Genomic DNA, 17,010 nt, shown 5'->3' on the forward strand with positions numbered 1-17,010 from the left:
AGTTATCCAGTTCAATCTATGAAAAATTGCAGTTACATAATAATATTGAATTGTTTTTTCCTTTAAAAAAAACTTTTTGAAGACAGTAAAAATATTTAAGAACAGTATTTTTAAAACAGGTACTTTTCAGGCATTTTTTCAAGTATTTTTAAAACATAAAAGCAATATGATCTTTGTACGTGAAAACATATGGCTTCAAGTCACATATGGATAAGAAAGAAGAAAATCTCTAATTCTCTGGAGTTAGTGCTAAAATGCGTTGTAGGTTTACTAAGCAACTTTATCCATTTTGACTGAAATACCTTTTGACAAACTTCCTGCAGGAATGGGAGCATGAGGCTTGGAGCAAAGGAAAAGAAATGGAAGAGGGAATGAGGGAAACCAATAGAACAAAAAAAGAGGCAAAGAAAGTAGAGGAGAGGTGACCTGGGTGAAGAACAACTAACAGAATGAAGATGTTAAGAATCATCATATTGCCCCACAACAGATTTATTGAGCAAAGAGAATGATGGGACTTTTTTGCTGGAAGTTGGGCATGATTGAAGAGTCTTGAAAATCCTACACATTCATCTACTTGTACTATCATGCAGGCATTTTTCTCAAAACGCTTGCATAAGTCAGAAGAATCTAATACGGAAAATGCAGGCCACTTGTTAGCCAAAGCAACCAGCCCATAATCTGCAATCTGTCCAAATGATCAGACAAACTGAGATAGCCAATAGCCAAGTGCCTACTAATAGCTTATTCATAAATGTTCTTGTGCTATTTCTTAACTACTTTTACATGAGCGGATTCCCTCAAAGGGAAAAAAAGTTCAAGTGATTTTCTAAAACTACATGCCATCCAACAACACTGCAGTTAAACTTACATATGGCCAGGAAAGTTTTGAAAAACGTGAAATACCTCAGTCTGACCTTCATGGGCACTGGTCTCATGAGTGACTCGAATAGCCTGTAACAAGAACACAAGATGTCAATAGGAAAAAATGACTATATCCAGATTTTTAAAAGGAAACAACAGTGCTAAATTTTAACATTGAAAGCTTTGTTAAGAAATAACAAATTGGAAGAAATTTAGGAACAGTTTAATATTAAATACTTAAGAATGATTTCTGAGTAACGAAATGAATGGTAGTGTCCAACCCACAAATCCCTACAGACTGAAGCAACTGAATATCTAATTATTTGTAATTTCCAGATGTCAAGTGGGAGTCATTTAAATTACTTGTTAGAATTAACGTTAAACACTTTATTCAACTGGGACTGGAATAAAGTAAGCATCTCACAGATTGAGACTGAAAAAGCTTATCTCATCTGTTTCTCCAGGTTACATGCTCCTCTGCAGCTCTGGCTGTAGTTTTGCTTAATCATGCAGCTTCAGTCAGCACTTTAAAAACGTGGAGCAAAAAGCATGCATTTATCAGAAGTTAGAGATTTTAGTTTTCTGAACTTAAAAAAAAAATGCCCTTAAAATACCCACAATTAGCAAAGATGAAGAAAATGGGCAAAAGTAGTAAACTTCGGGTGAAAGTACCTTTATGAATGGCAATTTGGCAATAAGTATCAAAGCCTTGAAAACATGCAAACTGGTTGATCCAGCAATTTCTGTTCTAGGAATTTATGTATTTACACAGAACTATACACATAAGTATATATAATTAAGGATATTTGCAAAGATTTAGCTACAATAATATACCTTGTAGTATTTTTTTAAATAGTGAATAAAGGGGAAAACATTAAATTTCCAACAATAATTTATTGGTAAAATAAAATACTGTACAATGGAAAGCTATGCAGCCATTAAATGATGATGTCAAATATATACTTACTGGTATGTAATACGTTTGTGATAAGTTAAGTGAAAAAAGCAAGTTATAAAACAGTATTACAGCGTGATCAAACTTTTGTTTTAAAAATTGTGTACATACATAATACTCCCTATAAAAATATTAATAATGATGGCTACCTCTCATTAGTGGGATTACTCTTATGTTGTTTATTTTACTTTTGTGTAAAATAAAGATGTTTCATGAAATCTGCAGGTTTTTTAAGAAAAAACAATTTAAGATAATCACCGTTTATAAGAATGCTAAAACAACATAATCAAATCAATGAATTTATTGAGTACAAACTCTAAGGCTTTTCTAGCCAAATAATCTGTATGCTACACCACTTCTAATTTCAAAGAATTTACCATCTACTTAATAGTGTTACTAAAAGGTAAAAAGACTTTTCCTTTTGAAAAAGGAAAATAGATCTCAAATACAGTGAAATTTAAATGCCTCTCTAAAACAATTCTATGAAATGGTACCATCGTTTAAAAGTAGACTGTGTGGCCTGTGTCTTCACACATGCAAAAACATTACTAAGAGGATAAAAGAGCTTAATTATGGTCTAGCATCTACCTTTAAACCTTTGTTTTTTCCACTAATCTTCAGCCTGTTCCAAATTCCCAGTGAAAGACACATAGGGTATTGGCAAGGCATATATTTATAATAGGGAGGGAACGGTAAGCTAGTGTCAATCATAAAATATTTTTTTAAATTTGTAAATCAAACTTTTTTCCTCTCATTCAGCTCTGGATATAAAAAAGAAGTGGCAATTTATCAACACTTATGGATATTTCAAGTAATTTTACGTGAAGTACCAAAGATCTTTTTTTAATAGACACAATAAAATCTGCAATTGCTGAGAACTACAGTTTTAAGACAAACCCCCAAAATCTACAATCCCACAAAACTTTGCCCATAAATGAGATCAAGACAGAAAGAAGGTACCGACGTCATAGTTCTCTAGGTATCTGGCTCGTTCTTCAGGGCTCATTGACACAGATTCCTCCAGGAATTTTTTCAAGGTTGATCCAGATTCTGAGAATATTAAAGATAAAATTGAGAAGGTTTGCTATCTCAAAGAAACTAATACATGAAAAGACTAGAAGCATGCTAACTTTTTCAGGTAAAAACCCCTTCACTGGTAAGTTGGGAATTTAAGAAAACTGAGATAAATGATAGGCTTTGTTAAACCTGTTTATCAATAATATAACAGAATGGGAAAGATTAGTATTTCTTCTATGCTATATACACTCCCATTAAAGAAAGAAGAGAAGAAAATGTTTCATTTAATACTTTAAAAGAAAGAACTACAGCTCCACCTACTGCTCAATAAGTTAACTTCTAACTTAAGGGGTGTGTAGGGGGCAAGCAGTAATACAAAATTATTTACCGAAGTGCATCTTGTCTTTATTGTTGGCAATAGCATGGATCAGTCCAATTGTTCCACAGGCATTGCTGATTGTTTGCTTCATGAAATATACTGATGATGTAACATCTTGTCCCTGAGATTTTATTTTTTCCTCCTCCTCTGTTCTGAATACTTCATACTATTAAAAAAAAGTCAATAATCTACATAGGAATATAATACATTATAAAGTACTCAAACATAAAACTGGGAAACTTCTAAATATCCATCAGCAGGGATTTGGTTAACATACTATGGCATGTCTTAATGGAATACTATAAGGCACTTAAAAAAAGTACGAAGTCTGACTCAGAAATTTGTCCGTGATTATACAGTGGTTCTAGGTCAATATAATTAATATGATTCTCATTTATGTTTTTAAAATATCTACTTTATAGGGGCACGTAGTGGCTCAGTCAGTTAAGCCTCTGACTCTTAATTTTGGCTCAGGTCATATCTCAAGGTTGGTGAGATAGAGCCCCATGTCAGACTCTGCATTGGGCATGAAGCCTGATTAAGATTCTCTATCTCCTTCTGCCCCTCCCCGATCTGTTCATGTGCACATAAGCGTGCGCACAAGCTCACCTGCACGCAGGCACACTCCCTCTATCTCTCAAAAAAAAAAAAAATTTATGGGGCACCTGGGTAGCTTAACCTGTTAAGCATCTGCCTTCAGCTCAGGTCATGATCCTGGAGTCCTAGGACCAATACCCAAGTTGGGCTCTCTGCTCAATGGTGAGCCTGCTTCTCTTTCTCCCTCTCCCTCTGCTCCTCCCCACCCCATGCTCCCTTGCTCTCTCTCTCTCAAAGGAATAAATAAAATCTTTAAATGTTTTTTGATTTAAAAAAATGTTTAAAATATCTACTTCATATATGCGTTGAAAAATTTAAAAGGGTATACAAAAATTTAACAGGTTGGTTATCTCTGGGACATGAGATCACGGGAGGATTTTTATCTCTTTTTACAATGAAATCCTCTATTTTTTATATTTCTATATTGTTAAATCATACTGTATTAACAAAATTCATATGATATAAGCATATTATTTCATAACAAATATTCACTATTATCTATAATAACTGATTATAAAGACAATATGGTATAATAATAAATGCCAGAAATGTGGGTTCTACACTTGACCACTGAGCCCACGTCTTGACTTTGTCATTATTTCCTGTCATTATTATTTGATAAGTCTCATTTTCCTAATTGTAAAAAGAGGCTAAAAATAATAAAGAGGTTAAAAAATGAAGGAGGAGTGAGTGCTGGGAGAGGACAGAAAGATAATTTTATTGTTTTGTTCTATAATTTCAGATTTCAATAGAGTAGGACATCTGCAAAACTACAGCCTGTAGGCCAAATCTGGCCCATTGCCTGTTCTCATAAGAAAAGTTTTAGTTTTGTATTGTTTATGGCTGTTTTCACACTAAAAAGCAAAGTAGAATAGTTTTTTTTTGTTTTTTGTTTAAGTAGAATAGTTTTAAGAGAGACTCTATAGGCCCACAAAGTTGAAAACCTTTATTATCTGGTCCTCTCCAGAAAATGTCGTCTGATCCTTGCAATTAAGGAAACAAATGATGTCTGCAGTTAACTCATAATTAAGAAACTGCTTCTAACAACAAGTGTTTATATGCCTTAAATAATAATTTTTATGAATGTGCTTCTAAGTCAAATTTTTAAGTTACATTTTCAGAATAAATGCTGTATGACTAATTCATTCATGTAAGTTTAATTGATAAAAACTGGAAAAGGTTCAACATATTAACCTTACACTGAAATATTTATATGGTCATACAGTTTAATTTTCTGCTGTTGTTTAATATCAATGTTCCTTGTTAAAGGAAAATAAGATTGGTAACTTCTCAAGATTTAAGGTTTAAGCAGAAAAATCCTAAAATGATACATAGCAAGTATAAGGGAAAAAAAGAAAAGTTATTAATAGTAGACTGAAATGAAAACACATGGTCAAGATATACAAAAATATTAGAAATAAATGTATAGCCTCTTCACTTGCAATTCATTGGTTAGTAAACATATACTTAAACCCACACTTAAAACACCAAAATTAACTTTATATAAAGAGTTATGAGGTATCCATGACAGTCCTTTTGGTATTAGCATGATTAAGCCATTTGCAACTACATAATCAATTTCTAAATTAGAACATAGAAGCCTGATGGGATGCCCAGGTGGATCAGTCAGTTTGGTGTCTATCTTCAGCTCAGGTCATGTTCCCAGGGTCCTGCGATTGAGCCCTCCATTGGGATCTCTGCTCATTGGGGAGTCTGCTTCTCTCTCTCCCCTTCTTGTACTCTCTCTCTCTCTCTCTCTCACCCTCAAATAAATAGAATTAAAAAAATAGAAGCCTAAAATACTCTGTATCTCCTAAAATATTCTCTAGATACCTTTTGAGTGACTTTAATATGTCACTTATGAACTGAAATAGGAATGTAAAAAATTATAAAGACAACCAAAACTGGCAGATGCCATTATATTTTCCACTTTAATATGTTAGAATTGTGTTCTTTCTAGCAATAGAGAGAATGAGCTTTTCAGTACTGGAGATCCACTAAATGAAGAGTCCTACCGATAAGAACAACATGCTTTTTTAAAATAATGATGACCCAATAAATGAAGACCAAATCCAATTTATTCTCTAATTCTAAAAAGTGAATAAAAAAATAAAAATAAATTTTAAAAAAAGTAGGTCATAAAACTCAATGTTTTAGGAAATTTCCAATTCAGACCAAAAACTCACATTTGTCACACCAACTAAGAAATCCTGAGCTATAAGCAAACTTTTTTTCTTTTTTTTCTTGTTATTGTTCCTTACAATTGGGGTCCTGGGGGGCAGCCCAGGTGGCTCAGCGGTTTAACACCATCTTCAGCCCAGGGCCTGATCCTGGAGACCCAGGATCGAGTCCCATGTCAGGCTCCCTGCATGAAGCCTGCTTCTCCCTCTGCCTGTGTCTCTGCCTCTCTCTCTGTCTCTCTCTCTCTGTCTCTCTGTTTCTCATGAATAAATAGTATCTTAAAAAAAAAAAAAACCAATTGGGGTCCTGGGATAGCTATTTATTGGCTTACTTTAGTAATCAAAAAATAATAATAATACTGGACAAAAGGAGAGTAAACTTAAGTGTCCTAACTCCTCAAATTTCAGAATAATTACAACCTCACCATTAAAAAGTTTAGTGTAATAATGGATAATCAATAAGAAATTTCTAACTCTGAACTTCTATGTTATAAACAGCAAGTATGAATAAATATCCCTTCCTTGATTAAATAATTTGTTTTGGGGACACCTGGGTGGTTCAGCAGTTGGGCGTCTGCCTTTGGCTCAAGTCATGATCCTGGGATCCAGGATCGAGTCCCGCATCGGGCTTCCTGCATGGAGCCTGCTTCTCCCTCTGTCTGTGTATCTGCCCCTCTCTCTCTCTCTCTGTCTCTCATAAATAAATAAATAAATCTTTAAAAAAAAAACACAACTATTTGTTTTGTAGAATATTAAGTAGAAAAGACAAATATTTCAGTATTTTTTCATATTGAACTGAGGCTAATTAGTTATGACATAAAGAAAATTATCCAAAATTTTCTAGGACTGAACAAACCCTGATTCTTATTTTCTATGGGACTTGGCTCCATTTATTCCTGAAAAATAAGATGAGCTGAGTATGGTCACCAAGTTATCAACACGTCACTTCTCCCACATCTTTTCAAACATTATTTCTTCATTTTTCACAACTACTGACTGTATCCTGTTGTTTCTAAATTTAAAAATAAAAGAAAGATATGGACTCAAAACCTGTTTTAAAGTGAACTTAAAAGTTCTGGCTTCATAATGCATATATCTATATGACATTCTAGAAGAAAGGCCTGAAATATGGAGATTTGAAATTAAATACAGAACTATAAGAACAGCTAATTATAATCCTCAGCACATCCTAAATCTGCCAATTAAGCTATATTTCAACTTAATGATTTCCACACATACTGAGTTTATTCTGTAAATGTAACCCCTGTCATTAGTTACACTTACCTCCTTAAAGATTTCTTTTTACATATATATTGGATACAATTACATATTTTATATACTAAAATTGTGAATATTCTTTATACCTTCTCTAAGGCAGATTTAGGATTACTGTAGTATTTAATATTTCTAAAGTATATACATCAAAATGTGATTAAATGCAATATCCAAAACACACTGAGGCAAAGTAATCATATTTTAAAAAAGAAGAGACAAAAAAAAAAGAGACATCCAAAAATGGTAGTCTTGGCACTACACCCAAGTTGTTTTTTGGGTTTTTTTAAGATTTTATTTTTTATTCATGAGACACACAGAGAGAGGAAGAGCAAAGGCAGATCCCAGGACCCCGTGATCCTGCCTTGAGCCAAAGGCAGACGCTCAACCACTGAACCACCCAGATGCCCCTGTACTACCCGAGTTTAAAAATCTAACTCAGGGCTTTATTCTCAATCTATAAATCAAAATCTAAATAACATTTCTTTAACTAAACTAGGTTTTTAAGATATCTTTTAGATTTCCTCATTTTATGCAAGAAGGGAGTCATTTGTTCTTAAAGAATAGCATGTTTTTAATTCAACATTGAAAAAGAACATTACATTTACCAGAAACTTTATTATCGCAATTAACAATTACCTTTTCTGTAATAGGGAAGAGAAGTAACACTGCACACACTGGTCTTGGTACCATGCTAAGGAGTTCAGGATCCATTCCATATACATCGACAAACTGCCAGTTAGGATGTAGACCTAATTGTTTGAGAAACTGGTAAAGGTTGAAAACAAACAAACAAAAATTGTAGTGTTAACAGGGAAATAATGAACATGAATTACTGCATATCTAATAAATAAAAGCAAATGAAAGGGACAATTATTAGTGAGGTTTGGTAAGAATGAAGTAAAGCAGGTTTTCCATGAATATGGTGGAAAAAGACATCTATATATTTATATCAATAAACATCAACAATTTATAATATATTAAGCAAATTTCCTTTTTAAAAATCCATTACTTTGAGATTGAACATAATAAACCAGGGCTTCCCCAAACACATACAAATTAGCTTGCTTGATATGTTAAACTCATTTCCAGTACATGATTTTTAAAAAGATGTATTTAAGTTCTAGCAAATAAAGAATTATATTAGGTGATCAACACAGTTTATCCTACTTACCAAAGATGATGCTTGAGGTTTAAAGATAGGCAGATTATCACAAATTATATCAATAAGCAAAAAGTACCTATAGCAAAAAAGTCCAGTGATTGTATGAACGCAGAAAATGCTTGATATAACAAGAAAACTACTTCCTGATCTCTAATACTTAATGAAACCTACTCAACATCACTGTCTCTCATACTTAACAAAACAACTGTAGCAAAAGATTAGTGGTTTTTTAAACTCTTAAGATTTCATAGGAAAATAAAATGTCAGACCCTAATCTATTGCAGACAGAAAAAATGAGAATGATGTCAATTTCACAATAAAGTCTTAATAAATGTTTGGGTTGAATGAAGCTGTTGATTTACAAAAGTACACCATCACAAAATAAGGTTTAGATGACAGAAAAAAAGGAGCAGAGGAGGAAAAAATCATATTGAAAATGTATCATGGGGTGCTTGGGTGGCTAAGTTGGTTAAGCGTCCAACTCTTCTTTTCAGCTTAGGTCATGATCTCAGGGATGTGAGACTTAGCCCCATATCTGGCTACCCGCTGGGCATGGAGCCTGCTTAGGATACTCTCTGTCTCTCCCTCTCCTTCTGCTCCCACCCTTCTCTCTCAGGAATGTGCACTCTCTCTCTTTCTCTTTCTTTAATTAAAAAAAAAAAAAAAAAGACTATAAGTTATCTATTGGTCTAACATTATCTGAAACTTGAAAATAAGACAGTGCCTTAGGTCCTTCTCTCTAAAGAATGATCATATGTACTTGGACCATCAATAGAGATCTTGAAAAACTAATAGAAACCATGCCATGTTAAATAAACAGTGATATTCATCTCATACAGTCAAATTCTGTAAGAAAAGACCTTCCTAATTAAATAGCTAGTCCCCATATCTCCATACTTCTCTGCTTGGCAAAGAAACTCTAATTAATGATATTATGGTTGGTCAAAAATAAGGTCCTAGATTTATGTAATAAGAAATATACTGATTTTAAAAACTTCTCTTGGCAGAATGAGCTCAACATCTATTAAGTTAATCAAGTCACATGATCTCCAACAGTCTGGGGCCACAGAAATCAATGGACTCCTCTGTATTATACCTATTCTTCATCTAATTCCCCTCATCTAAAGGGTCCAAACTTTAGTTAAGTTCACCGAAGTACTCCAAACTACTTCTCTCTCCATTCTCCATTTTCTCCAAAATTCTTACTTAATGCCCTTCTCAATATTCAGTTTTATTTAGAAACCAAAAAGAATTAAAATTGACCAAGGGAAGGAACTGTGTCTTATTCATTTTTTAAATCCCATTGCCTTGCACTGTACCTGGCTAAACCCAACACTCAAGTTATACTTGTTGAACTGAAGATTACATTCCTATTTTAATAAATATAATCTTGCCATCTGTATGTCTATGTATGTCCATTAAGCTATGGACATATATTTAAAATATATTCATTTTTATTTGTGTCATGTTAAGTAGACAGGAAAGATATGTTTGGCCCCTAATCTAAAACCGGACATTCATTTAATCAACTCAGAATTCTACCTGCCCAGCCTATGGCCATTCCATCCTGAGCACATGCTAATCTTGTCTGATCTCAGAAGCTAAGCAGGGTCGAGCCTGATTAGTACTTGGATGGGAGACTACTACCTGCCCAGGATTTGGAGCTCTAAAGGAAAGAATCATGAATCTAGATAAGAGGATTTTATTTTATTTTATTTTTTTTAAATTTTTTTTTTTATTTATTTATGATAGGCACACAGTGAGAGAGAGAGAGAGGCAGAGACATAGGCAGAGGGAGAAGCAGGCTCCATGCACCGGGAGCCTGACGTGGGATTCGATCCCGGGTCTCCAGGATCGCGCCCTGGGCCAAAGGCAGGCGCTAAACCGCTGCGCCACCCAGGGATCCCGAGGATTTTAATTTATTTGTTAATTTTGTATATCCCAAAAAGTCATACTGTCATAAAATTATAAAACAAGATGGTACACATAACAGAGTAATTTCACAACTGTGCCACAAAAGCAAGTAAACATTTTACTGACAGTCTGGATAAAACTGGCAAATTACTGTGAAGTAGAGGGCCTTTGTTGTAAACTAACTCCGTGTCAGCCAAAGCCGTTCATTATGAAAAGTACCAAGATCAAAGGCACCAACTGTAGTGAGCTGATAAGGAAAAAACTGAGGAAAACATGACTAAATTAACATAAAAATGGGTAAATTTGAAGTGGAATCACATTTTCTAACTTTTTACTCATATTGCTAATCAAATGAGCTTGATAAAAAAAAATTCAATCAATATCTATCAAGTACATTAGTTACATCCTCTGACTCCAGAATGCTGTAAGACTCACGCGGGAAGTCATCATAGGGAACAAAAAGAACAAAAGCAGCTATTAATAGTAACTACCTCTGGGAAGTGGAGAAAGGGTGAGGAAGAAGGTCATCAACTTTTACCTCTCACTTTTTCTTTTTTAAATCATGAAGCTGTCCTATGTTGATCATTAAAACAAAAACAAAAACCTTTGTTTAAAATTATCCTATGAAAATAGAGAAAGATTGGATGGAAATTCTCTAAAATATTGACTGCAGTTAGCTTGAGTAGTGTACTCAACTTTTTCATTTTCCAGTTTTAAAAAAAATGTGTTATTTTTACAACAGTTATATATAGTTTGTAAGTTACAAAAAAAATCTATAGAACTGATACACATATGTATTTTAGTTAAATTTACAAAACTGGGAGAAAACTCAAAGTAACAATCTTAAAACTATTCCAAAAAAATCTCCAAACTACCCACAGAGTATTCTATATATGCATTTGCAAAGCCATCTCAACACAATTAGAACCATCCAGTTTGCATCAAGCAGGATAAACAGACTTATAACCTCTAATTCCAGTCTTTTGGCTTTTCTAAACATTGGATAATAAAATAACAAAATTCTGATTAGCTCACCAAATGTTCACAATGCCACTAAAATTTTAGCCAATCAAGAAAAATGAGTAAATTAGTATATGTGCCTTTAGGGGCACTTGGGTGGCTCAGTCGGTTAAGTGTCCGACTTCAGCTCAGGTCAGAATCTCAAGGTCCTGGGATGGAACTCTGTGTCTCCATCCTTCATACCCATGGGAAGTCTGCTCGTCCCTCTTCCATGCCCCGTCCCCTGCTCATTCTCTCTAATAAATAAAATCTTTAAAAAAAAAAAAAAAAAAAAGGAATATGTATCCATGAAAGATCCTTAGGCAGCTTTTTTTTGATAGTGATGATGAATGATGAATTTTTCTACTAAATAAATTTAAGATTAATCGTAAAAATTTTTTTAAAGTATCATGTATCAGAAACATGCTAAAAGATTTAATGTACTTCACCTTTATTGCAACTGGCAAGATAGCTTTTATTATATCCTTTTACCAGTGAGAAAATGGGAGTCTGGGAGTTTACATGATTTTTCAAGCTCACACTGTTAGAACCCACATGCAAAGGTCCAGGATGCTCTCGTCCCTTTTTACTTTTCAGGCCCCATTCTTCACTGTCTGAAGTCTCTTTTTTTGTACCTTATTTTCTAACTTTAGCTACAATGAACTCTTCCTCTTCTCAAAGGGTCTATAACCACCTCTTCCTTCCAGGTTTTTGCACTCAAACTAGACTTCTGTACCTGAAAAACTTTTGCCCTCTGCCCCTTGTTTATAATGAATCACTCCTTCTTTAGATAATATTCAAGTAACAAAAACTCTGATTTTATAAATTTAAGAAAATAGAAAAATAAGATTTTCCTTTCAAATTTGTTCTAAAGCCACTTTCTCTGGTCTTTAATGCCCTGCTTAGGGCAGCAATAGACTCCTCCTTATTACTACTTTGTTAATGATTTAGATTATAACAGAAATTATACTTAAATTTAGTACTTGCTTGATATTACTACCAATAAACATATATTGGTAGTAATCGCTAAATGCAGAAGTAGAAGAATAGTAGTTAAATGAGAATAATTTTTTCTATCACGTAAATGATTTTATTCCAGGTAAGTCTTACCTGTAACATGGCAAAAAAATGTTCTTAGAAGGTATTGACAGCATATTACTCAATAAGAAAAATCATTGTTTATCACATCTAAGGAGACACATGGTTACTAATTAATGTCTGACAATAATGATCTCCATATAGTCAATATGAGTCAATCATTCTTCTACAAACTAGGTATCATTAGAACATAAAACAGTATTTGCTCAAACTAAGAGTACAATAATAACACATGCAACTATCAAACTGTAACAAGTAAAAGGCCTAAGAGTCCATTAGGATGAGGAAATAGTGTGGGGATGGATAGTATTGGGGTTTATCTATGGTTTAATTTATTAATTCTCCAAATTCTAAGTCAGTTTTTAAATTTCTATTCATTTTCTACCCTCAGTTTTGTCACTAATACAGAGGATAAAAAAACAACCACAAAAATTTTGGTTAAAACTAATCATCACTTCCAAGATATTTGCCCATTCTCCTCTAAAAGCATATCACTTCTTTAATAAATTTAAAACAAACTGAACCATGCCATAGCAAGCCAGAAATAGTGTAGAGTCATACACAAAATAATATCTTTTCCCTGTTTGTGTCACCTCAGAATGGCCTCCTGTCACCATTCAACCTATTATGTTTCTCCTGATGATCTCGATCACAGTACCCTATTAATTTTTTCCACTGCACATGAAACAATTGCTAATTGTTTCCTTACTTGTTTATTGTCTATCATCCCACTGAAATGAAACCAGAAAACCATGAATATTTTAATCACTAAAGAATAACCAGCTCCTTCTCAGATACCTGACATTAAAAAGGTACTCCACAAATATTATTTGATGTAAGTACTTTAGTTTATAGTGAATGTGCTTTATAGTTTATTAAGATTACCTGGGAACAAAGTCCAATAGCAGCTGGATCACATCACAGTTAAATAAGCTTATATTGTTAAAAAATAACAATATCACCTAAAAAAACAGTTTTGTTCATTCGTCTGTTGATATGGTTAATAACAATGATTGACTTTTGAATGAACCAGCTTAGCAATACCTGCATAAACTTCTTAGTCATGAAATAGTACCTTTTTTACACATTGCTACATTCTCTTTGCTAATATTTTGTTGAAAATTTTTAGATGCCATGAGAGACACTGTCTGTATTATTCATATTATGGCTTGCCTGGTAATGCTGGCCATTAAAATGAATTGATAAGTGTCCCTCCTCTTCTATGTTTATGTAGAACTGGCATTATTTCTTCCTTAAATAATCATCCCAAGAGATGCAGAGAAGTCATTTGAGAAAGCTAAACACTGATTCATGATAAAAACCCTCAGCAAACTAAGAAAAGGAGGAAGCTTCCTTATGTGAAAAAAAGCGTTTACTGAAATCTTACATTTAATATACCTAATAAAGAGCAAATGGTTTCTACCCAGGGTCTGGTAAAGATAAAGATGTCCTCCCTCTCCATTCTATTCAACTTTGTATTGGAGTTCCCAACCAGTGCCATAAGAAATAAGAAGCACACAGGCTGAAAAGGAAGAAATAAAAAAACAGTCTATTCAGAGAATATGATGGTCTATATAGAAAGTTCCAAAACATCTACAAAGAAGCCACCAGAATAAGTGAATTTAGCAAGGCAGGACACAAATCAACATATAAAAATCAACTGTACTTCTATACATACCAATGAACAATAAAAACTTAAATTTTAAAACAGCATCATTTACAATAGTACCAAAAATCATTAAATACGCAGGTATAAATCTAACATGTGCAAGACCTAAATGCTGAAACTGTGTTTTGTACTGCTGAATGAAATCAAAGAAGGCCCAAGTAAATGATGAGATATACCATCTTAATGGATTATAAGGCTCTATATTTTTATGATGTTAATTTTCCCCAAACTAAATCTATATAGATTTAGACACACATTCACCATAAACATCACAATTTTTTTGTAGAACTTGACAAACTGACTGTAAAATCTATATGCCAAGGCAAAGTAACTAATAACCTGAAACAACTTCAAAAACGAACAAAGTGGGAGGATCCCTACCATTTGATTTCAAGGTTTACTACAAAACTACAGTAATAGAAACAGTGTGGTATTAGAAAAAGAAGAGACACATAGATCAACGGAAAAGAAGAATCCAGATATATGGTAAATTGATTTTTCACGAAAGGTGTAAAAATAGATTTGGACTGAGTCTGACAGAAATAGGCGTCTCTCTTACGGCACGAAATCAGGCATTGAAAATACGGACTTTTTTCAGCCTAAATATTTTTTTTTCTCTTTCTACAAAGGGGTCAAAATGTTTTAAGGGAAAAATGGACAGCAAATTTCAAAGGGTGTAAACAAAAGAAAAGGGAAGTGTTTATGGACCGGGACTGCCACCTAAAGAGAAATATAAAAGATAAATGCTGATTTTAAGCTTTGAACATTTCTAGATTACTAAAGAGGTAAGAGTTCACAGTCATTTCAAAAATAAAATAAACTGTATAAGATGAAGGATTTGCTGTCAACATTAAAACATTTCTGGGATGCCTGGGAAGCTCAGTGGTTGAGCCTCTGCCTTTGGCTCAGGTAGTGATCCCAGGGTCCCGGGATCAAGTTATGCATCAGGCTCCCTGCAGGAAGCCTGCTTCTCCCTCTGCCTATGTCTCTGCCTGTGTGTGTCTCCCATGAATAAATAAATAAAAATCTTTTTTAAAAAAAGAGACAAAAAAAAAATAGACATTTCTATCTATTTTCTGTATGTAAGGAATTTTCTACAAGCTTTGAAAACTAAATATCAATTAAGTACCTGATGAATCACTATTCCTTGGTGATGAAAAAGATTATGGGGGTTTGGGGGGAGGGGAGGGAAGTAGATCATCTGACAAAGTAAGAAGACAGTAAAAAGTCAGTGAGCTGCTGAGAATGACAAACAGGTTAAGACAAAATACACCTAAGCAAATCAAAAGTTTATACCTGGTAGCACTTATTGTTCTTTTAATCGAGTGGCTGGAAGATGTGCCCTTTTCCCTCCCCAAACTTGAACCTTCAACACCCAGAGGGGCTTTAAGAGTTTGTAGGTGGGGAAAAAATAATAATAAAATAAAATAAAATAAAATAAAATAAAATAAAATAAAATAAAATAAAATAAAATAAAAACATAAATAAATAAATAAATAAATAAATAAATAAATAAATAAATAAATAAATAAAAGAGTTTGTAGGTGAGCAAAGTACGGCGTGGGTCCCATTATACTGAGCTTTGTATGGTGCCAAAGCAACTGAATTCCAGCTTTAAGGGACTGGAAGAGAAAGGGGGCGTGGCGGGGAAGACCAGTGACTTGATGGAGCAAGACAAGATGATTGGAAGATGATTTCATAGTGCGGGCGGTGGATGAAATTACAAGGACTGGGTGGGCGAGTTTACAAAGCTTGGAGTCAGGTAGTGTAGACGAATTAGTCACCCACAAGGTACAAAGGTTGGGAAATGATGGAATCGGCAGCAGCAGGAGGCAACACCAAGAGGGGAGAGGTATTGGGAAGGGCAGGGTCAAGGTGCCACAAGCCGCGGACCCGGAGACCCCAAGGAAAGGAGAGGACGGGGCAACGGAAGCAAGGGGAGGGACCGGGACAGCCGGGAGCATCTCCGGGAGCCAGGTGGGAGGGATACGGCCGCAGAGGGAGCACAGCACACCGGGTCTGAAGCAGGACCACAGGGGCCCTCACTGCATCTAATTCCCGATTCCTAGTAGGCGCAGAGATGCAGGCGGGCAGGGAGGGCTCCGGGGTCCCGAGCGGCAGACACCTCACTCACCTGGTTGGTGACCTGAAAACCAAACAGAGAACACAATTTATAGGGACAGACTGGTCTGGGCTCGCCGCGGCAAGCCCGCTGCCCTCGACCCCTAACCCGCGGCCTCACGCCGAGGTCCGGGCCGCGCTCACCTCGGGATTGGCCTCCAGCGGCAGCCAGCGCTGACCCTCCATGGCCACCCCGCCCGGCCCCCGTCCGGGTCTGACAGCCGCCGCCGCCGCCGCCGCCGCCGCCGCTTCCGCCCCCGCGCGCCTTGACCTGGGACCGTCTAACCCTCCGCCACCCCCCGGGAGGAGGGCCGACGAACGAAGAAAAGCCTGACACCTCTCTAGCTCCCTTCTCCCTCTCTGCGGAGACACACACACGTCTTACAGACGAACATACAATCGGAGAGGAGAAGAGAAGCCACCTCTCTACTGCAGAAGGGAAAACAATCTGAATCCGCAGCCAGCTCCCCTCTCACTTGGACTGTTCCTCTCCGAGCCGGGCGCCCGCGCGCTGCGCCTGCGCCCTGCGCGGCCCTGGCGCCTCGTGTTCGCCGGCGCCCTCCCGTTCCTGCAGCTTCGGCTGGAGGCGCTAGGGGGCGTGCCACCGAGGCTAGTCCTGAGAGCCAGACACCGGATTGCCAGCCGCACAGCGGGAGTCCTGAAGGCCAGGGATGCCCGGGAGTCCTGTCCCTAAAGCTCATGTCGCATGCAGAGGTGATATGTAGGCCTTGTCTGCTGTTGCACAGTTGCGAGGGGGAGGGGTGCTCTCCATATACCTATTCA

At 35.8% G+C, this 17,010-nt stretch overlaps 1 protein-coding gene across 4 annotated transcripts in view; it reads right to left on the reverse strand.

The window, feature by feature from the left end:
- Positions 1–16,428, reverse strand: part of UCHL3 (ubiquitin C-terminal hydrolase L3) — a 48,337-nt gene extending 31,909 nt beyond the window's left edge. For 2 of the 4 annotated variants that reach the window (XM_077855362.1, XM_077855360.1), the window contains exons 1-6: positions 16,372–16,428; positions 16,241–16,252; positions 7,901–8,029; positions 3,222–3,378; positions 2,781–2,866; positions 904–951 (exon numbers count right to left, since the gene is read on the reverse strand). In XM_077855362.1, coding sequence (XP_077711488.1) covers positions 904–951; positions 2,781–2,866; positions 3,222–3,378; positions 7,901–8,029; positions 16,241–16,252; positions 16,372–16,413 — 474 coding nt within the window. In that variant the 5' untranslated portion in view covers positions 16,414–16,428. Of the gene's footprint in view, positions 1–903; positions 952–2,780; positions 2,867–3,221; positions 3,379–7,900; positions 8,030–8,435; positions 8,482–16,240; positions 16,253–16,371 lie in introns of those variants that run through there. The other 2 variants (XM_077855361.1, XM_077855363.1) reach the window with 2 other exon arrangements.
- Positions 16,429–17,010: the final 582 nt, after the last annotated feature.

This window comes from Canis aureus, chromosome 17 (assembly GCF_053574225.1).
Source record: "Canis aureus isolate CA01 chromosome 17, VMU_Caureus_v.1.0, whole genome shotgun sequence".
In the NCBI taxonomy this organism is placed as follows: domain Eukaryota; kingdom Metazoa; phylum Chordata; class Mammalia; order Carnivora; family Canidae; genus Canis; species Canis aureus.